Here is a 23,555-nt window from a genome sequence, read left to right as displayed (position 1 = left end):
TTTTGGTGTATTGCTTAGATCAATAGCTTCACTTATTAAAAAAAAACAAAATTACCCAAATAGTCATTTTATAATCAACGGATTAGCATGATTTTAAGGTATGTAGAAGTGACCTTGGATCATGTTCTTTGACATTTAGTGGGTTATTTTTCGGTTAGCCAATTTTATTTACTGTTAAACAAATCTTAATGTTTGTCCATAGCTTTATGGTTACCATTATAGGGTATTCTCCTTGTAAAGGAGGAGAAAGTGAGGACTGCAGATGCTGGAGATCAGATTCGAAGAGCCAGTGCTTCAGGACTGGGTGTGGGTTTGGGGGGTGGCTGCAGATAAAGTGGAAGGTGGGGGCAGGGTGGTGAAGTGGGGCTAGGTGAAGACAGTGTATGACCAGGTTAGTCAATGGGAGGAATAAACCTGGTAGGTGGCTGGGAGGAATGGAAGGGAGGAGGTTGGGCTGAGAAAGGAGTCAGGAGATGGGAAGGGAGGCTATTTGAAATTGGAGAACTCAACATTGAGTCCTCCACACTGTAGACAGCCCAGGTGGAAGATGAGGTGTTCCTCCAATTTGCAGTACTGTTCATTGTGGCAATGGAGGAGGCCAAGGATGGTCCTTTTGGAAAGGGAATGGGAAGGAGAATTAAAATGGTCGGTGACTGGGAGGTCCGGTTGGCCTCTGCGGGCCTGTTTGAGATGCTCAGTGAACCATTCCCTAAAATGTTTGTGCTCCCCAATGTAAAGAAGACCGCATTGGGAGCGCCTGCTACAGTAAACTAGGTTGGAGGAGAGGCAGCTGAACCCCTCTCTTTCCTTTTCTTTTCTCCTCCCCTCCCCCCACCCCACCTCTCCTTCCCCCCCCCCCCCCCCCCCCCCCCCGGAAGGACTGTTGGGGGCCCTGGATGGAGGTGGGGGGGGGTGGTATGCCAGTAGCGGAATGGCAGCCAATGCATATCAATGAGACCAGGGATGACGGGCGAACTGGTATAACTGGCACAAGCAATGTATTGTTTGTATTTGTACTTCATATTTTGTAACATCTGGGAAAACAAAATAACAAAGCTGTACACTGGTGAAAGCAAAATACTGTGGATGCTAGTCATCTGAAATAAAACTAAGTGCAGCAGGAACTCCGGTGGTCTGGCAGTATCTGAGGAGAGAGAAACAGTTTATGACTGCCATTTGTATACAGATTTGCCACTTCTCTATTTTGCATATTTTTTTAAACCGCAATAATGTGACTTTTTTTGGGAATAATTTCACATTTTCATACTCCTGATTTTAGAGCTTCTCTTTTCAGTACCATTTGTGAATTCAGATGTAAATCAAATATGAGAGAGCCTCTAAATTCTGCTTCCCAATGCATATTTATGCAGGGAACTAAATTTACAAACTTCCGCAGACACCAACCATTGCTTCAGGAAATGCATTATACTGCAAAATGTGACTAACTAAAGTATGTGTGTGTGTGGTACCATAAAGATGCTTGCTTTATTGATGTATATCGTTTAATATATTTTTCTAGTAATGCACTTTTTATTTGTTCCTGCTTTGCTTTACATTAGGCTAGTTGTGACAGTTTAAGAGAATATAAAAACTGGTATCGCAAACTTTTTACAGTATTTCTGTGGGAAAGGAAATAAGTGCAGCAACAAGATGGATCGCCCTACCAATGTTCAGGAAATCTAAAATGTTGCAATCTAAAGAATGCAGGTTGTGATGGGGAAAGTACATATTCTGCAGTTGTTGTCTGATGCTTAAATTATATTAACTTATGGTGCTGCAGGAGCATGTCAATCATGTGACTTAATTCAACAGTAGGTAAATTAATATCAATGGGTCCATATCTTTCACTCCTATGAATAGAAGAATGGTAAATCAACTCTTAAACTTCCAAATAGGCAAACCGAGATTCATCACAAATAGTTATCTATGTATCTGGTATAAGTTCCAGCAAGCAGCCTTTAACACTTCGTATCACTCCAGAGAGGAGACATTGGATGAACTGAGCAACAACATATTTTTAAAGTTATCCTTAACAGAGCCAGTAGACCGCCTTCAGTAATCAATCACCTCTGGGATAAAATATGTTCCTCTACTAAAATTTTGGAGCCTTTGTAAGGTCCTCAGCAGGGCTCATGCCAGCTGTCTGCTGGTGAACATTCCCCTGAGACCTTATAAGGCCAGGAGTTCTTCGGTAATCAGAGCAGCTTGGAAACTCTCCCAGGAGTGCTTGCTTGATATTTGATGTGGGTGGAAAGTGTGGGTTAGGTGAAAGAGCTGCACTTCCATTCCTGAAAATGGTGGCAGTCACAAACTGGGCAGTTTCATCCTAATGTGCAGAAAAAGAGATTATTCACTGTCCAACTGCCCTAGCCCCAATGTAAGTAGGAAGACCCAAATATTGAGGATAACAGGCGTAATCATGACCTTGTGTGGTTTTGTAGGATCATAGATACAGGTTGATGGGAATAACAATGAGTGAAATAAAGTGTTCATTTTTGATCTATTTTTGATTGTCAAACTTGCCCAACCTGTATTATCTTTAACATCCACCTGAATCATGCATAACTAGGGCTGTGGATCAGGCTTCAAACCAAATCATGGAGGGTAGGTTCATGGAAAATTATGGAAAAGGTTAAGGGGGGGGGGGGGGGAGACTCTCAAAGTTTCCAGAACCGGTAATAGAACAGGGTATGGAAAGAGTCAAGAGTCCAACTTCAGGCACAGCAGAAAGGTGGACATCTATGAGAAGTGGGCAGTCAATGCAGGACTGAGGGTGTTGCACTTAAATGCGTACAATGTATGAAACCAGGTAAATGAGCCTAAAGTGCAGGTTTGAATGAATTGTTGTGGGTATTACAGAGACTTGGCTGCAAGGGGATCAGGACTGGGAGCTAAATATCCAAGGATGTGCATCCTAGTGATAGAATGAGCAAAGGGGACAGGGTTACCTTGTTTGTAAGAAATTAAATCCATAGCAAGAAGTGATGTAGGGTCAGAGGGTGTAGAATAGGTGTGGATAGAGTTGAGTCATGAAGAATTATGGGTCTTATGTACAGGCCTCTTAACAGTAGTCAGAATGTGGGGAAGAAAATAAATCAGGACATAGAAAAGGCATGTAAGAAAACTACAATTATAATATTCAACAAGGGACTTGTGGACTGGGAAAATCAGGTTGATAGTAGATCTAAAGAAAAGGAATTTGTGGCGTGTCGACAGATGGTGGTTTTTTTGGAAGAACGTATCTGACATTTCTGGGTTTGGTGATGTGTAATAAGGCAGACTTCATTTAACGAATTTAAGGCGATGGAACCTAGAGGGCAGTGATCATAATCTGTTAGAATTCATTTTTCCAGTTTGAGAGGGAAAACCTGGAATCAGATGTAACAGTATTACCATTGAATAAAGGTAACTACAAAGACATGAGGGAGAAGCTGACCAGAGTTGATTGGAAGGGAAGCCGAGCAGGGAAGATAGTAGGGCAGCACTGGCAAGCGTTTCTGGGGATAATTTGGGAGGCAAACCAGAAATGCATCCTAAGAGAAACATTTTTTTTAAAAAAAGGTTCTGGTGAAGATTAGTGGGTAGCAAGAGGATCAAACAGCCTTTTAAAAACCAGCTGAGGATTTCTGCGGAGAATAGAAAAGGTGAAATATGTGGGTAAGCTAGCTAGTAATACAAAAGATTGCAGGTTTTTTTTTAGAGATATAAAAGATGAGAGAGAGGCAAGAATGGACATTCAGATGCTGGGAAACTGAGGCTGGCAAGTAATAAATGGGAACAAAGAAATAGTGGAGGAACCAAACAGATAAATTGCATCAGTTTACATAATGGAAGACCTAAGAATGCCATAACTTTGAGAGTCCTGGGGAGAGGTGAATATGGTGACCATCACTAAGGAGAAGGTGCTCTGGGAAGCTGAGAACTCTAGTTAAATTCAAGCTTTTGCCAAACCTTGCACTCTGCCAATTTTCACTTTAACATCTGCATATCATGCTATCCAAGCATGGAAGCGAATCAATAATTCAGACTATATCAGGTGTGAATTACAGCAATCAGCTATTTAGGTAGCTACGACTGCATCAATATTACTAATGGATGGAGTGTCATAGACAAAGGAACTCTAAACTCACTGACAAATTGCTAGAAGTCCTGCGACAATGGTTCTTGGAGAGAAGAGAAGCAATTTCTGAAGCTGATCTGGCCCACCTTCTCCACCAGAAGCAACTGATACAGCAAGCATTGAAAGAGGCAGTTAGTCTTACAGTATTGAGTCCTCGTCTTTCACAAGCTGGCACAATAATACAAGGAAAAGGGTAGATAAGAATATACCTTGTATGGAAAGCCAATATTCCTACTAACATGTTCCTCCCACATTAGACACAAGCATGGTAGTCTGGCAGAATTTTCTTCATTCTAAGAAGTCTAGATGTAGTACTGACTCTATAGAATCTGCGATACTTTAATCTGTAAGTAGGAGATTGGAGTTGCACACTGGTCAGTTACAAGTTCTGCAACTTATGGGAAAACTTGTTTTGCTAATGGAGGTTTTGGGTTCTTTTAGGATTCTTTTGTTAGCTCAATAAAAGCTTGGTTGAAACTTTATTGCTGGAACAGCACAGCAGGTCAGGCAGCATCCAGGGAACAGGAGATTCGACGTTTCGGGCACAGGCCCTTCTTCAGGAATGGAGAAGGGCCTGAAGGGCCTGTGCCCGAAACGTCGAATCTCCTGTTCCCTGGATGCTGCCTGACCTGCTGTGCTGTTCCAGCAATAAAGTTTCAACTTTGATCTCCAGCATCTGCAGACCTCACTTTCTCCTCAATAAAAGCTTGGATCAGTCATTATTCAACTTTTTTAAACTTTGACCTTGTAAGATAAACTTTGCTTAGCTTTTAAGTTTATTGCATATAGGCTTGTTTGATTTATGTCTACTTTGGTGTAGCTTCTCTCTTTTGCAATAAAATACCTTGGTTTATCTACAGTTTAAAACTATAATTCCTAAAACTATATTCTAAATTTTTAAATGCAAAAATATACTTAGAAATATTTTGGTACATGTACACTTAATGGAGCTGTTCATACCTATACTCTCTAAATTTAGAACAAATTAAAGTCTTTGTTCTCTATACTCTCTATTTGCAGTCAACGTCTTGGCATTTAGCTAAGGTATCAGCAGGGCCCAGTTACTGAATGGACCCCATTAATCTTCAGCAGAAAGATCTTACACGGTGGTATTCCCCACCATGCCTTGGCGGCAGCTGCCCCAGGCTTCAGCATGTCCCTCGGCACAAAGTCCTGGACCTTTTTGAATGTGCCAGTCTGCAATACATGGTCAGGGTCAACTCCTTCAACTGGAGGACCAACAAATTTCAGGCAGACCAAAGAGCATCTTTCATTGTGTTGATGGTCCTCCAGGCATGCTTTCTGAGGAACAGACCAAACAGCATGGCATCCCGGGTCACTGAGCTGCTCGGGATGAACCTCGACAAACGCCACTGAATTCCTCTCCAAACTCTCTTTGCATAGGCACATTCCAGAAAGAGGTGTGTGACCGTCTCTCTTTCCCCCTCCACAGCTGCTTCGAGGGCAGCTTGCGATGGTGCAGAGTCTGGGCATACATAAAGGATCTCAGTGAGCGGCTATTCTCCCCACCCGCCAAGCAATGTCCTGATGCTTGTTTAAAAGTTCTGGTAATGAGTCGTTCTACCAAATAACTGACCGTCTGCCCAGGGAACCACTCAACAGGATCTGCCCTCTCCTTTTCCCAAATGGGTCTCTAGGACACTACGTGCTGACCAATTCCTGATGGACTTGTGGTCAAAAGGTGTTTTCCTTCACAAATTTCTCCATGAAGACCGGTCATACTGAACGTTCCAACTACTTGGAGCGTTCCACGGCAGCATGGCCAGGCCCATCCTTTGCAACACCGGGGGCAGGTGTTAAAGTACAGATTTGAGATCGCCTAGGGAATCCCTTGTGGACTCCGACCTGTAAAGCCTCTCTCTTGGCTCGTCTCGGAGATCGTACCCTTTTGAAAGTCTGGAATAAAAACCTCTTCCAGACAGACTAGTTTAATTTTAGTCATCCCCTTTATTCACTAATAGCATCACTGTTACAACATAACACTGATGCCTATAAGCTAAACTAACTAGGTTCTAATAACCCAGGAGAGTAGGATACCAGCTCTTCAAGTGCTCCAGCAGGCTATTACGATGTACTGACACAAAGTGGCTTCCTGTTTACAAAAACATTGCATGTTATTAATTAGACAGACAAGAGTGAAAGACAATAATTCATAAGAAAGAAAAGTTAATTGATTGATTGGTCTGTGTGCGCTTGACTGATCACTCCTAGCCATGAGCTATCCATCAGGTTGGAAAAATAAATCCAGCCAAGTTAGGCATCTGTGGCGATATAAGTTCCTATAAAGAAGTACCAATCTAAATTAAGTGGGAGATGGCAAAAGGTAACCTTGCACAGCACGCATGTCAGATATCATTGTTTTACGAGATGGCTTAGCAAGGAGTGCAAACTTTTGACCATAAAATGGCTTCCTGACAGATTGTGTCAGAATCTCTTCAGTGTTAGGTTTAGAATAATTTTAGCTTAAAAAGGTGTTGCTGGAAAAGCGCAGCAGGTCAGGCAGCATCAAAGGAACAGGAGAATCAACGTTTCGGGCATAAGCCCTTCTTCAGGAATCATAGTTATGATTCCTGAAGAAGGGCTTATGCCCGAAACGTTGATTCTTCTGTTCCTTTGATGCTGCCTGACCTGCTGCGCTTTTCCAGCAACACCTTTTTAAGCTCTGATCTCCAGCATCTGCAGTCCTGACTTTCTCTTAGAATAATTTTAAGCTGGGAGCAGATTCCTGCTTTTTATCTTAAGCACAGAATCATTCTGTACCTGAGGCTGAAATGTTACTGCAAGGTTGCACTTAAAATGATTGATTCATCTTGAATTAAACATGCCTTCTTCAAGTTTGCGATTCAAATTCAAATAAGACATAAGGTCTGATTAGGTAGAATTGATAGTGGGGCAGTCTGTAAGGTCTGTAAAAACAGCAAATAAGTTTAAATCTTTATCAATATTTCCTTTTACAGTTTGCATTTCATAACCAGTAATGGCTACTCAAAGTCAAAGTCTCAAAATGCAATTAAATTCAATCCAAAGCAGATAAACACGAAGAGTTAATTTTCTATTGGATTCAACAGCCTCAGCACTAAAATAATCTCTCTCTAGTGTCCTTTTGAACTGTCAAGTCAAGGTTTTGTAACAGCAAAGATTTCTTTTCTCTCTGTGACTGTGACTGCCCCGCTTGCAAGGGGTAATAAGAATCCATTATAATTGGCACCATCTGACTGTTAATCACAAAGTTTCATTTCAGGGTCAGAATCAAACACTCTCATTAATTTCCAAAGGGAACGGCTGTGAATGTTATCACTTGGTGTCCTGATCACACAGATTCACCAATGCTAAGGCAAATGTTCGTAACCAGATGCTGTAAGACCATTTTATCACTTGGTGAGCCTAGGTGTCCCCATCTTTTACATTCTTAAGTTTTTCCCCCCCACCTCCTTTTTCTGAGCCTTCCTGTCTATTTCCTAGTGCAGTAAATGTGTTCTACAATTCAGCATTAAACCTTTTAGTCTAAATGTTTAAAGACGAGTTTTAAGGCTATAGACTTTCTCATAGGTTTGTAGTGACACTTGGTGTTTGTGTACTGAGGATTCACAGCTTGATGCAGCCACACAAAGATGTCCATCAGGGCAAGGGTAGCATTGGGTGTGTTTTTTATTTCCCGTTTTTGTCCAGGTCTTTGTACATGGCGTCCCTTTGGATGCAGTCCATCTTCAATGTCTACAGAAGTGGAAGATGGACCAGGTGACTGTGGTGGCGCAGGATCGGGAAATAGGCCAGACCTGCACCACGTACAATGAGTACCTCCCACCTGGTGATGAGGTTTTTACCCACCGTGATCCCACCTGCCCAATGTTAGTGACATGCTCCTCTCAAGACTTTGGTGCACACTCCAGCCCCTCCAACCAAATATCCAGCACCTTCAGGTGCCCTGTCCTGACTGTGAAGGGGAATAGAGGAATGCTCGGCCCAGTTTTGAAAGAGCACGGCCTTGTTCTTGCCTCGGTTTACCTTGGCCCCGAGGCCCATTCAAACTGGTCACAGATGCACATGAGTCTGTGCACTGAAAGTGGGTCCGAGCAGAAAACAGCAGCGTCATCCTTGTACAGGGAGCCCTTAACCTGTAGGCCCCCACTGCAAGGAGCAGTCACCCCTCTCTGGCTCATCCTTCCTGATGGACCCAGTAAATGGCTCGATAGAGCACACAAACCAGAGAGTGGGCAGCCCTGCCTGACTCTGGATCTGATCAGAAAGCTTTCTGATTCCCACCACTATGTTGGTGTAGAACGATTGGATCCAATTACAGTTTCTCTCTCCAAAGCCCATTTTGGAGAGAGCATCTGACAAGTAGGGGTGTAATATCCTGTCAAAGGGTTCACGCTGATGAGGCAGGTTTCCTCCACCACCCCTCCCTCCCCCTCATCCTACACGTAGGTGATTGTATCCCTGAAGAGCACGAGACTCAGTGATCTTCCTGCCTGGTACACCACAAGTTTGGTGGGGGTGAATCACTAATCGCACAACAGATGTGACCTGATTGGCAATGAGGTAAAAACAATGACTGCAGATGCTGGAAACCAGATTCTGGATTAGTGGTGCTGGAAGAGCGCAGCAGTTCAGGCAGCATCCAAGGAGCTTCAAAATCGACGTTTCGGGCAAAAGCCCTTCATCATTCCCGTACTGCATCCACCTGGACATCCCGCGCTGGCCTATTACCTGCCCTCGATCTCTTCATTTCCAACTGCCGCTGGGACATTAACCGCCTCAACCTGTCTACCTTCCTCCCCCACTCCAATCTCTCACCCTCACAATGCACAGCCCTCCAATCCCTCTGCTCCAATCCCAACCTCAGCATTAAGCCAGCGGATAAAGGGGGTGCAGTGGTAGTCTGGCGCACTGACCTCTACACTGCTGAAGCCAAACGTCAACTCGAGGACACCTCTTCCTACTGCCCCCTCAACCATGACCCTATCTCCCAGACCATATAGAACCTCATCACCTCAGGAGATCTCCTACCCACAGCTTCCAACCTCGTAGTCCGGGAACCCCGCACTGCCCGGTTCTACCTCCTTCCCAAGATCCACAAGCCTGACCACCCTGGCTGACCCATTGCCTCAGCATGCTCCTGCCCCACTGAATTCATCTCTACCTACCTCGACACTGTCCTATCCCCCCTAGTCCAGGAACTCCCCACATACGTTCGAGACACCACCCACGCCCTCCACCTCCTCCAAGACTTCCATTTCCCCCGCCCCCAACGTCTCATTTTCACCATGGATATCCAATCCCTCTACACCTCCATCCGCCATGACCAGGGCCTCCAAGCCCTCCGTTTTTTCCTCTCCAGACGTCCCCAACAGTACCCTTCCACCGACACACTCATTCGTTTGGCCGAACCGGTCCTCACCCTTAACAATTTCTCCGTTGAATCCTCCCACTTCCTCCAGACCAAAGGGGTAGCCATCGGCACACGTATGGGCCCCAGCTATGCCTGTCTCTTTGTTGGCTATGTAGAGCAGTTGATCTTCCGTAATTACACCGGCACCACTCCCCACCTCTTCCTCCGTTAAATTGATGACTGCATTGGCGCCACCTCGTGCTCCCGCGAGGAGGTTGAGCAATTCATCAACTTCACCAACACATTCCACCCTGACCTTAAATTTACCTGGACCATCTCTGACACCTCCCTCCCCTTCCTGGACTTCTCCATCTCCATTAGTGACGACCGACTTGACACTGACATTTTTTACAAACCCACCGACTCCCACAGCTACCTGGATTACACCTCTTCCCATCCTACCTCTTGCAAAAATGCCATCCCGTATTCCCAATTCCTCCGCCTCCGCCGTATCTGCTCCCAGGAGGACCAGTTCCACCACAGAACACAGCTAGCCTCCTTCTTTAGAGACCGCAATTTCCCTTCCCACGTGGTTAAAGATGCCCTCCAACGCATCTCGTCCACATCCCGCACCTCCGCCCTCAGACCCCACCCCTCCAACCGTAACAAGGACAACGCCCCTGGTGCTCACCTTCCACCCTACAAACCTCCGCATAAACCAAATCATGAGCCGACATTTCCGCCACCTCCAAACAGACCCCACCAACAGGGATATATTTCCCTCCCCACCCCTCTCCGCCTTCCGCAAAGACCGTTCCCTCCGTGACTACCTGGTCAGGTCCATGCCCCCCCTACAACCCACCCTCTCATCCTGGCACTTTCCCCTGCCACCGCAGGAACTGTAAAACCTGTGCCCACACCTCCTCCCTCACCTCCATCCAAGGCCCTAAAGGAGCCTTCCACATCCATCAAAGTTTTACTTGCACATCCACCAATATCATTTATTGTATTCCGTTGCTCCCGATGCAGTCTCCTCTGCATTGGGGAGACTGGGTGCCTCCTAGCAGAGCGCTTTAGGGAACATCTCTGGGACACCCACACCAAGCAACCACACCGCCCCGTGGCCCAACATTTCAACTCCCCCTCCCACTCTGCCGAGGACATGGAGGTCCTGGGCCTCCTTCACTGCCGCTCCCTCACCACCAGACGCCTGGAGGAAGAACGCCTCATCTTCCACCTCGGAACACTTCAATCCCAGGGCATCAATGTGGACTTCAACAGTTTCCTCATTTCCCCTTCCCCCACCTCACCCTGGTTCTAAACCTCCAGCTCAGCACTGTCCCCATAACTTGTCCGGACTTGTCCTACCTGCCTATCTCCTTTTCCACCTATCCACTCCACCCTCTCCTCCCTGACCTATCACCTTCATCCCCTCCCCCGCACCCATTGTACTCTATGCTACTTTCTCCCCACCCCCACCCTCCTCTAGCTTATCTCTCCATGCTTCAGGCTCACTGCCTTTGTTCCTGATGAAGGGCTTTTGCCCGAAACGTCGATTTCGAAGCTCCTTGGATGCTGCCTGAACTGCTGTGCTCTTCCAGCACCACTAATCCAGAACCTGATTGCCAATGACCTATTGACCAGTTTCTGTAATACACATACAGAATTGGTAATCAATTTCTGTTCTCATGCTCTCTATCGCACGCTTGCACTCTCTTCCCCTGTCCATGTGTCGATGAAGGTGACGATACTCATCCTCATGGATTTGCACATGGTACCTGCCAGAAGAATAGAACTTGGCTTGTAAGCCACTGCTTCTAGGAATTTTATTCTTTTACAAAAACTTTGACCTTGTTCAGCTTGTCCAGACCTGTACTAGCTCAATTAGCTGTGCTGAAGAGTCATCTAGACTCAAAACGCTAGCTTGCTGTCACCATGGATGCTGTCTGACCTGCTGTGATTTCCAGCATTTGTTTCCAGTACAGACTGCAGCATCTGCAGAAATTATTTCCTGCAATTTTCAATGTTGCCAGGTAGATGTCACTATTGTGGCTGTACCAAAATAGCTTTACTAAGGGCAGAAAATTCACAAACAAGTCTTCAGAATCATTGCCGGGATGTTGTTCGCAATTGTAGCTTTTGCAGAATTCAGTGCCTTCAGCTCTTTTTGATATTATATAGAGAGAATTGACTGATATCTTTGCTGGCGATCTTTGGGAGGACGTGGCTGAGCTGGATTATCAACTGTGCAGTTCTGGCTGGAGTTGGGTGCAAATACTTTAGCTTTGTCACATTGCCTTTGATTTGCTGGATCGTCCCGTCATGGAGGCTGGAGAAGATTGTGGGACTGCCTCCTCTTGTTGCTGATGGTCTGCAGCCAGCATTTCCTCTAAGCTGTGCAGCCACATTGTCTTCTGCTACTGGAAGCTATTGCCAAGCATGGACCTCCCAGAGATTCAGAGGACATTAAAAATGAAGAGAACATGACTCACAGCATCTCTTAAATGTCTGAAGTTTTGAGTTGCTCGATCAGTTTGAAATTTATCTTGTTCAACATTGTGGCAGTGCTGCACAACACACTTGAGTCTATCCTCAAGGCGAAGATGAAGCGTTCTCTCAAGGACTGTGCTGTGGTTGCTTCTGAAAACTGCAACCAGTAGATTGGTGAGGATAAGGTAAATTAGATTTTACCCACTTATTGGTTCTTTTAACATCTGCTACTGACCAGTGTTAAAGGTATGTCCTTTAGGACTCAGCAATCCAATTTATAGTGGTGCTACTGAGTAATTCTTGGAGAAAGACATTGAACTCCCTCATGCAGAATGCATTCTGTGACCCTGACCATCCTCAATGCTTCCCCCAAGTGGTATTCAGCCTGGAAAAGAACTGTTTGTTTTATTAGCTGAAGGACTGGGGATAAGTCGGGATGCAGAAACAATAGTGATAGTAGGAAATTTCCTTACCCACATTTGACCTGGTGCCACAAGACTTTGAGGACTCCAAGCAACTCCTTTCCAACTATTTAGCCAAGGATGGTAGTGATGTCTGGGATTTTGTTTGTTTGTAGGGTTTGGTGAGTATGGCTCTGTGAGGCTATTAGTGATACCCACAGACTAATCATTATCAGAAGAGCTTTTGTAGAGTCAACAGAGTTGGTTTGTAATTGATTTTCTGCTAGGTTAATGTGAGAAACTAGCAGACCGAAATTTCAAATTTGATAGAGGCAACTGTGGATGTAAGTTAGCTCTCTGAGCTGGAATGTTTGTTTTCACATATTTCATCACCGTACTAGGTAACATCAATGAGCCTCTGGTGAAGCATTGGTGTTATGTCCCACGTTCTATTTGTTTCTTTGGGTGGGTGATGTCATTTCCAGTACTTTTTTCTCCGAGAATGGTAGATGGGATCCCAATTGATGTTGGAATGCCCTGCTGCCAGTAATTCTTGTGTATGTCTCCGGCTTGTCCCTGTCAAAGTGGTGTCCTCCTTTGTATGGAAGGAGGCTAGTGAGAGTGGGTTATACCTTTTTGTGGCTAGTTGATGATTATGTATCCTGGGGGCTAGTTTTCAGTCTGTTTGTCTGATGTAGTGTTTTACAGTACTAACAAGGTATTTTATAAATTACATCCCGTTTTGCTTGTTTGTATAGAGTCTTTTACGTTCACAAGTTGCTGTTTTAGTGCGTTGGTAGGTTTGTGGGCTACAATGATGCCAAGAGATCTGAGTAGTGTGGCAGTAATTTCAGAGATGTCTTTGTCGGGTAAAGCGGCCAGGGTTTCTGGATGCATTGTCTGCTTGCTTGGGCTTGTTGCTGAGGAATCTGAGGACTGTTTATTGGGTACTCCATCTTCTTGAATACGCTGTGTAGGTATTTCTGTTCTGATCTTCGTAGTTCCTCAGTGCTGCCGTGTGTGGTGGCTCATTGCAATAGTGTCCTAACGCAGCTCTGTTTGTGGATGTTGGGATGATTTGCTTCTCTTGTTCAGTATTTGGTCCATATGTGTTGTTTTCCTGTAGATGCAGGTTTGAAGTTTCCTATTTGAGTGTTTGCTCTGCTGTGACATCTCGGAATGGCAGTTTGTTGTTGTCCTCTGCTGTGAATTTTATGCCAGTGAGGTTATTATTGATGGCATTATAGGTTTCCTCTAATTTGTTTCGTTGGGTGATGACAAAGGTGTCATCCACGTAGTGGACCCAAAGTTTGGGTTGGATGGGTGGGAGAGCTGCCTTTCACTCTCTTCTTTGTTCCAAGTACAGGCATAATCTACTCAACCCCTCAAAACAATCCCACTATACCTCGTATCAGCCCAGTGATCCTTCTCTGGACTACCTCCAATGCCAATATATCTATCCTCAGAACAGTTATAAAACTGTTTGCAGTATTCCAGCTATGGGCTCACGAGTGCCTTGTATGCTTCCCTTCCTTTACACTTCATTTGCTTTGAAATAAAGACCAACGTTCCGTTTGCTTTGTGTTACCCACTGAACTTGGAGGCTAATTTTTTTTTTGAGATTACAGGATGAGAACTCCGAAATCCCTCCATTCTGTAGCTTTCTGCAGTCTGTCTTCTAGTAAATAATCACCATCTCTCTCTTTTTATAGTACAATTTAAGTCCACTAAACTTAATAGCACTAGACTTAATGTTAAGTGAATTTGACTGTCTTCCAATTCTAGTATGTTAGACATCAGAAGTTATTTGACAAGAGTGCTACAATATCTTTGTGCAATGCACAGTATCAGGCTCTATTGAAGCTGATGAGTAAATGTCCCAGCCATTCATTACACTTGTGCTTGCTCGCTTTGTTTTTCTAGATGTGCAGCAAATTGCTACAAGTGACAGATGGAATTTGTGTGATGCACCCCAGATGTGTAGTCTAAGATCTGTGTGAATGGCAGAAGCAACTGTGTACTCCTTTAACATTCAGAGTGAAGAAGTGTTAATGAATATTGTAGGTATTTGTCTGAAGTATAAACTAGAATACTTAATCCAATGTCATATCAAGTAAAGGAAGTGAAAGATAGGAAGGTTAAAAACTTCATTAATCATTAGATCAAGAGACTAAAAGAAAATGTAATTTATATCTTTTTACATCTCAAGATACAATTAAAATCTGAAAGAATGATTCTTCATGTTTGTAATAGTTAGTAGTTAGTGCAGGAAAGGTGGTATGGTGGCAACTAAGTCATATCACACAATTAAAAATGGGACTTAATGTATATGGACAAAACCTCAACTGTTTTACGGTTTAGACTGTATCTGCAAAGTCAGTACAGGAACATTGCACTGCTCTGTTTTGTGCATTTAAATGGCATGTCAGATGGTAAGTTGCCATTCCCATAAAGCCTACAGAAGAACCGTGCAAGCCAAACCGATTTCTATACTTAACTACATATCTGCACCAATTTGAATTTACTGATGATTTGCAACAATAGCCTCCCCATTATTTATACAGTGGATTCTAGCTCAGTGTAACTTAGCTCTTGTATTCAGTGGCTCCATAATCAGTGAATAATTGCAAGTCATTAAGTTATGAGACCAGAACTAAAACAAGCAATCTCCTTCAGGAAATGTATACATATGGAGACATAAGGCTCTCCATGCTTTAGAGGTTTCTCCAGTGTGAGTTTTGTTGACACCTGAAGCTAATTTAGTTAAATTGACTGATAAACCATATACAACTTCTTAATGAGACAACATGCTAATATGATTTTATTTAAACCAATATTAACTGTAGTTTCAGCTTCTACTATTTCTCTTGTAACTTACTAAATCTGAAAAGTTTTGTGTGAATGCAAGAAGATTCATTAATAGGTTTCAAATTTCTTACAGGCACATGTAGAACTTCCCAAACAAAATACAAACGAGCTAACAGGACGGAATGCTTTGCTAAGCGATATCCACAAAGGAGTACGGTTGAAAAAGGTGACACAAATCAATGACAGGAGCACCCCAGTCATTGACAGTAAGTGTTTCACTTTGATGCCATACCATTTCTGTGGGTTACCATACACAATTCACTTTTTCATGTTTTCAAGCCTTAAATCTGTTAAAGGGACTTAGGATCTACACGGACTTAGAGACCGTGTCAGGGCAAATTGGTCATTTTCGGGTTGGCATACTGTACATGTTGAATAGCTACAAGAATAGTTTCTGGGGCTGTAATTATTTATAATCCTAATGACTTGGATGATTGGACTAAATGGTAGGAAAGCAGGTTGAGAAGGTTAAATAAAATTCGCAAAGTGATTTAGAAAAGTTCAGTGGGCAAAAAATGGACAGATGGAATATAAATGGTGCATTTTGGCAGTAAGAATATATCCACTGTAAAGATGGTAATGTTTTACATAAATTGTTTGATTATTTTAGTTCATAAATTCATAGTGGCACCTCTTGGTAGTAAATAAGTAAAATAAATTAGACACTTGAAGTCGCAAGTCAGTAGTAATTTTGCAGGACCGTGCTGCCAAAATGGAGACTCGCTCATCAAGAATGTATTTTCAGAAATGCAGTACATTATACCTTTCTATTTTAAAATAATCTGGAAAATGTGGGAACATTTGTAGCATGTTGCTAATTTTTAAAAATTTTGTAGGAATCTTCTGTTTGAAATGTTTTTTTGTAAATTTATCATTCCAATTACAACTATCTTAAAGCATGTTCTCATGACTGTTGCTCTAATAGGTTATTTCCAAACTATAACCTGGACATCTGTTGTTATTTGTCTGCAGAACCCAAGAATGGGTGTGGTGCAGGAGCTGTGGGTGGAGCATCAACACAGCCTACAGTGGGTGCTGGCTTGTTTCAGGAAGGATTTCCTGTTCTCAGACCTGCCGGACAGCGAGATACTTCAGGTAGTTCGGTTGGACGACTCAATCACGTTTGAAATAGTGCGGGCGTGTGTGTGTGTGTGTGTGTGTGTGTGTGTGTGTTCACCTGCTAATAATTTTTAAGGTTATTAATTTCCCTTCTGCATTCCTGACAGGTGTCTTTGTTTGGAGCACAGCTATTTCTAACAATAGATGACTACACAAAATTGAAGTAATTAATCTTAAAAGTCAATGGTGACCAATCGGGATTTTGATTTGGATACCTGGTTTAGTGGGTTTGGAGTTCCAAATGCATCAGCGTGTGTATAGGAATAATTTAAACTCTCTCTCTTTATTTCCTCCTTTGACCAAACAAGACTCCAGTTTCTTCTTTAAGTTTATTTGTGCAGTCATGGGAGATGTTCACCTTAAAAAATTAGCATACAACTCAAAATGTCATCTGAATACAAAGGTTTATACTATTGTTACAGATAAGCTACCAATTTATTATTTCAACAAGTGATGCTTTCCAATTATAGCCTTGCACACTTTTAAATCTTTTACTTCTGTCCAATCACGATTGGACAACTTGCATTCCAAGTTAGTGCTCATGACTGGTATTACCCAATCATGACTATTATTCAATCATATTCAAACTAAAATGTGATATCCAATCATGTCATTACATGTTGACATTTAATGCATTAAAATATATTTATCATTATAGATACTGTTTACTTCTCTCCCCATCAGTTCCTTGTATTGCCTATACTGTCTATTTCCCCTTTCGCTGTTCTAGTCCTAACCTGGCTCAGTTTACAGGGATCAGGATCTTTATCATGTTTAAATCTCAAGATTCCTGTTTCAATTGAGGAGCCACCTGAGTGACACCAGTAATGAGAGCAACCTGTCTTGGCTACTTATTGCAGGAAATGCATTGTGAAGAAAGCAGGAGGAAGAGATTTAGAAAACCATTATATAATCAAACAGATTCAGCATGGTTTTATGAAAGGCAAATCAAATTTGACAAACTTTCATCCATTTGTGAATGATAACAAACACAGAAGGATAAAGTTGAATCAGTAAATTGGCAGTGTTTGGAATTCGTAAAGGTATTTGACAAGGTAACACATAAAGGATGACTACTTAATATTATGGTGGTGGAGTAATATATTAGCATCCCATAGAGGAATGGATAATGGGCAGGGAACAGTGTCAGGGCAAATCAGTCATTTTCTGGTTGGCATACTGTGCCTGTTGAATAGCTACAAGGAATCATTTCTGGGGCTGTAATTATTTATAATCCTAATGACTTGGATGATTGGACTAAATGGTAGGAAAGCAGGTTGTGAGAAGGTTAAATAAAATTCGCAAAGTGATGTAGAAAAGTTCAGTGGGCAAAAATGGACAGATGGAATATAAATTGTGCGATTGTGCATTTTGGCAGTAAGAATAGAAGAATATTATTTAAGTGGAAAGAGACTGTAGATTGCTTGTGGTACAAAGGGATATGGAAATCTGAAGAAATGCAAATCATGAAGGAACTAATTTGTGGTACCACTTCATAAAGAGTTTCCCCATTTTGGTACCACAATATTGTGAATGGCTTTTTTTCAATTCAGCATAAAAGTGAAGTGATTGAAAGTGCAGTCAGTATATGAATAACTTGTTTGCACATGTAGAATTTCTTTATCTCATCAATTTAACGTACTATTCTGCCTGGAGTGTAAAAGATTGATTTGCTTTATTGTTACATGTACTGATGAACAGTGAAAAGCTTTGTTTATGAGCAGTACACGCAGATCATCTTAAGCAAGAATGTACAGATCAAAAAGACTTTGGAGGCAGACAGATTACAGGGTGTGCACTAGGCGAGATCAACGTGAATGGTCATATATGTGATAGAGTCTAGTATTCAGTCCTCCATGTTGAAGCCTATATATATATCTCTCTTTCATAAGGATTCCTGTGTCCTTAGGTGGTGAACAAACTTAATTTAAAAGAGAAATCAGAACTTGAGTATGCTATCATATCAAATAACTGCCCTGTAAAAATTGGAATATTTCAACTTTAAGCAGTGCTACCAAATAAAGCAATACCCTGAAGTAGAAGAAAATGAGATTTATGTTGGTACACTTCATATACTGTGGTCAAACCAGTTTACGTACTGATAGTGACACAGGCCCCAAGATTTGACAAAACCTGCTCACCTGCTGGTATGCAAATCATTGACCTTTAATTGAAATGGTGAAGATTAATTCATTGACTTAATGAGCTGCTGGAAAGCTGATGTGGCGCCCAGTATCTCTGAAGAAGAAAATGTACCTGCCTTTACTGGGCAAAGATTGATGCGTCAAATATTCCTTATGTGAAAATATTGTCCATTATTAGGTGATCGTTCTAGCATTTTGAAGTTGGACTAGCAGAGAACCCCTTATTGTCAGCAAGCGTTTGTTCAACTATTGAAAGGTTGTGCTTGCATTTTCTCACATTGCTGCAGGCAACTTCAAAGGCTAGCTTTATTATGAAAGAAGTCACCTATCCAGGCCCCACCTAGATCTGGACTGCAGGTTACATGTGATGGAAACCGTCCAGAGCTGCTTTTCGCCTCACATTCCTAGGTTCAATGGAAATGTTCTTTGACATGTTGATTCCTCTCCAGAGTGGTTTGTATCACTTGCTGAGGTTCAGGGGAGAGAAAGCAAGTAGTATTTTAAAAGTAAATAATAGTCCAATTATTAAATTAACTAGACTGAATTTTATAAAACCATCCTTTCATATTTTCCCAATTACTTCATTTAGTTTTTGCTTTTTGCACATTTGAATTTCCATTATGTTGGTGGGTATATCAACATAAGCAGTGTGAAGCTAAGACAAATTTGTTTAATACCTTCATAAAATTTCTATAGTTACAGCCATTAAGATTTTAAATATTTTATTATAATATTTAGCAGTACAACAATCAAGCCAATATTATTTATGTGGAGGTGAGCATTTCGTTAATTGCTATGTTTAGTAATATGGCAATTGTGCTAATGAAGGTTTTGTGTTCAAGATTTCTAGTGACACTGAACATGTTTTGCTGTCTACACGCTTTTATTAGAGACTAAACAAAATCCCCACAAATTGGTGCACCCCTTCATTTTGACTCCATATTTTTCACCATGTCTTTCATTGATGAATTGAAAAACTAGTTGCAAAGTACAATCATACTTATCATGAAATGTGATAGATTTTAGTTAGTAAATGCATTTCAATGTTTTTATTCATTCTATCTGTAATTGGTTTCAGAAAGAGGTTCCAAACCAGCTGTTCAAACTTTCAGTATGAAAGTCCCACCATCAAGACTCTCGGTCCAGAACGAAAGTGCCAGAAATGAGAAAAATGCATTTAAGCAACCTGAATGTCCAGAACCCTTTGATTTATCTAAAGGTCAAAAGACAGTTCAAAACCATCTTATCATGTCTGCCCTTATACCCCTTTCAAGTCAGAATAAATCTCTGTCAACATGTCCCTCTTCTACATCTTCATTCTCATCTTCATTCAATAATAAATATACAAAAAATGCAATAACAATACAATCACCTTCACCACCAGTTGCTCCTTCAATTCCTCCCCCTCGTCCACCTATACTTACAAATGTTAAACCATTTAAATTTCAATACATACAACAACCACCATCACCTCCTCCACCTCCTCCGCCACCATCTCCACCACCTTCCTATAATTTTCAAGAGCAAGCTTCAGATTTTATATTCCCTGCTCCGCCTCCACCTTCTATACTTTATATTGAAGACTGTACTGATTTTCCTCTGCCTCCTCCCCCACCACCTCCCTTACCTCCAGGCCCTGCCTTTACTCCCTGTAATAAAACTGAAAATGCTCTGCCACCACCTCCCCCTTTTTTGAATAGTCTTGAAGTTCCGCCAGCCTTGCCGCCAAAACTACCCAGCTTTTCCAACAAGCCAAGTTTGTCCTCAATATCTCCTCCACCACCACCACCACCACCACCACTGCCGCCACCGCCACCACCACCACCTCCATTCCCTGCCTACAGATATCCTGGGTCTAGTTCATCATCTGGGCAAATGTCATATGGAACCCAGCTGGCTGGAAGGGAAGGTCCAGGGAGGTCTGGAGGTAAGAACTAGTAGATTGATTTGTGGTATTGTAATCCTACAATTACAAAGTCCATTAGAAAAGAAAAATCCCTAATGGATTAAGTACAGCAGTTAACATTATGGTGTTATGAAGATGTGGGTGTACTGCACCTTTTTAAGAGAGTTAAAAGCTTGCAGAGTGACCTGACAGCACTAAGTGTTCTGAATAAAATACAATGTAACATGTGGTCCAGCAGCTAGGCTAGCTGGCTTTGTAGGAACAAAACCAAATTTGATAGGCCAATCAGTTTAAATTGTACCCCCAAAAATACCAAACTCCAATCCAGTTTGAATTTAGCATATTGACAATCTTGAAAAGTCAATGACAAAATCCGATGCTTTGGGAGTATAAGACCGGGGAAAATTGAACAGTTGAGAGGACAACTGCCAAAAGACCTACAGATGTAGGCAGCTAGTAAGAACTCTGAGAGGTACCTGTCTAGAGAAGTAGTTTGCACAGAGGAAAGACATTGATGCCAACCTGGACAGCAAATTTACAGAAGAAGATACAACAGCTGGCTGGTTTTAAAATTTGAAATGTTTTGGTAAATTTTATTTTGGTGGGGGTTGGGGTTATCAGACTAGTATTATCGAAGGGAAAGTAAAAGATAGGTTAGAGGAAGGAGATGTAAATAGTTGTTAGTTATTTTCTGTTATACTTTAAGAATTGAAGTTGTTGATTTTTACTTTAAATAGTTCTTGGCCTCTTGAATTTTCACAGATTATTGCATGGGATAAATCTCTTCTGTGTTGCTGGTTTAAATTAAGCAGGAGGGTTTACCCTGTGTCATAACAGTTTGGGGGCTCTTCCAGGATTTGAACTGTTTAGGGAGCTTTTGTCTGCAGTTTGAACAGTTTGGGTCTTGGATTTGTGATTTGAACTGGTTTAGACAGAATTGAGTAGATTTGGGAGTATTCAACATCTCAGCACATTTAAACGCCTGCAGGTTAGTGTCCTAGATCTTTAAAAAAGGCATAGGTGAGACAATTTTGTTTAATTTCAATGACTTGTGGTTGATTGAAAGTGAGAGAAATGACTCTTAAGACTGCTTTAAAAAAAGGTTATGGGATTTAAGATGATTCTCAAATTTGCCAAGAAAGTTTAGAAGGAAAGAAAAAGGCCATACTTTTAGCATTAGCAAAGAAGTTAGATTTGGGTTTAACCAAGGACAAAAGTAAATCTGAAATTGTAAGGGAGTTAGTCTGTTTCTCTCAAACAGCTAAGTGTTTGACAAGTGCAGTAGAGGTAAAAAACCTTAAATTGCAATTGAGGAAAATAGAATTGGAGGAGAAACCGAGAGGAAGAGAAGGTTCTTGGCTGAGCAAAGGGAGGGAAGGTTCTTAACTGAGCGAAAAGAGAATTTGAACTTGAGAAGCTGCTACTTAGCAAAGTCAAGTTAACAGGATGGAGATTGAAAGTGAAGGTAGTGATATATACCAATATGTTAAAATGTCTGCCATATTTTGATGAGAAAGATGCTGAAGCTGCCTTTATTTCATTTGAAAAATTAGCGAGGCAGATTGAGTGGTCTCAGGATTTATAGGTAATGCCAGTTTAGACTAAACTGGCAGGCAGAGCGAGTGAGGTATTTGCCACACTGTCAGATGAGGGCTCAAGGGATTATGAAGAGGTTAAACAGGCTATTTTAAGTGTTCATGAATTGGTACCAGAAACATATAGATAGTCATTCAGAAACACCAAAAAGGAACCAGGTCAGACTTGAGTTGAGTTCAAAAGAATTAAACGTCATTTTGATAGATGGGTGCATGCTTTGAAAATAGATAAGACTATGAGACTTTAAGAGATTATTCTGCTGGATGAATTTAAAAACTTTCAGAGATTAAGAATTCACGTGGAGGAAGTCAGAAGGGCAGAAGAACTAGCAGATGAATACATGTTGGTGCTTAAGACTAGCTTCTGGCCAGAATTTCTATCCTGTGAGGGATAGAATTTGGGAGAAGGGGAGATCCTACACTATGAAACCAAGAGTCCAGTGCACTGGTAAGAATTTATCACAGATTACAGAAGCTCAAGAGGGTGGGCAGGAGGTGAAAGGCCCCAGATGTTTCACTATAATGGTGTGGGACACAGAAAATTACAGTGCCAGTGGGAAAAGATGTTTTCACTACCAGAAGGTGTGGGACACAAAGTCACAGTGCTGGTCATTAAAGAAAAGCGCTGTGGGAAAAGATGTGGTGAAAGAAGCTAAGCCAGTGGCATTAGTGACGGTAGTAAAGGAGATCACAAGAAGAGCCAAGGAGCTGCACCAGAGTGCACAGCCTAGGCAGGGGCTGGGTATGGAGTTAGTACCTGATCTCTGCAAAGAATTCACCTCTGTGGGTAAAGTTTACTCAAAGAATAGGGGGAGAAAGACAAGAAGTTATAATTTTGAGAGATCCAAGATCTAATCAATCGCTGATAGTAAGGGATGAACGAATATGCACTCTGACGGATGTGTTACTGAAGAGTGTGGTAATTTGTGGGATAGGTGGACAGAAATGTAATGTTTCCCTACGTAAGATCAGGTTGGAGTGCCAGTGGGAGTGATTGACAGAGTGTCAGTTCCAGGAATTCAGTTTGTTCTTGGGAATGATTTGGCAGGATGGAAGGTGGGAGTGACACCCCTTGTTGTGGAGAAGCCTAAGGAAAACCAAGAAGCTGAGGAGTTAAAACAGAAATATCCTGGTATTTTCCCAGACTGTGGGGTAACCAGATCCCACGATCATAAGTCACAGCACAAAGTGAAAAGTAAAGAGAAAGATTAAGGAGCTGAGGTTCAGTTAGCAGATACCCTGTTTGATGTAATGGTGCAGGAAAAACCTGAACAGGCAGAGGGTCAGACAGAAGTGTTTAGTCCTGAAAGGCTAAGAGACTCGCAACAGCGAGACAAGACGATAAGAGATATGTGGATGCATACTCCAAAAAAGAGGCAGAGAATATTCCAGAGGGTCACTATCTGAAAGATAAAATCCTAAGGGGAAAATGGAGACCACGGCAGTTAGTGCAGAGGAGAAATGGGCTGAAGTGCACAAGGTTGTATTGCTGGTAGCATACAGACAGGAAGTAGTTCCTGTGCTACCGGTAATATCTGTAGGAGGTCACCTAGGAGTAC

At 42.1% G+C, this 23,555-nt stretch overlaps 1 protein-coding gene across 13 annotated transcripts in view; it reads left to right on the top strand.

The window, feature by feature from the left end:
• LOC122549677 (WAS/WASL-interacting protein family member 3) overlaps positions 1-23,555 on the top strand; it is a 100,560-nt gene that overhangs the window by 50,323 nt on the left and 26,682 nt on the right. For all 13 annotated transcript variants that reach the window (XR_015757150.1, XM_043689519.2, XM_087986947.1 and 10 more), the window contains 3 exons: positions 15,306-15,438; positions 16,205-16,327; positions 19,574-20,422. Coding sequence is in view for 12 of the 13 variants with exons in the window: in XM_043689519.2 (XP_043545454.2) it covers positions 15,306-15,438; positions 16,205-16,327; positions 19,574-20,422 (1,105 nt within the window). In the remaining variant the exon portion in view is untranslated. The remainder of the gene's footprint in view (positions 1-15,305; positions 15,439-16,204; positions 16,328-19,573; positions 20,423-23,555) is intronic.

The sequence above is a fragment of the Chiloscyllium plagiosum genome, unplaced genomic scaffold, assembly GCF_037043375.1.
Source record: "Chiloscyllium plagiosum isolate Xiang-an unplaced genomic scaffold, Cpla_swu_hap1 HiC_scaffold_5, whole genome shotgun sequence".
Classification (NCBI taxonomy): Eukaryota; Metazoa; Chordata; class Chondrichthyes; order Orectolobiformes; family Hemiscylliidae; genus Chiloscyllium; species Chiloscyllium plagiosum.
The sequence above is the reverse complement of the archived record's forward strand: the minus strand, read 5'-3'. Positions and strand labels throughout refer to the sequence as shown.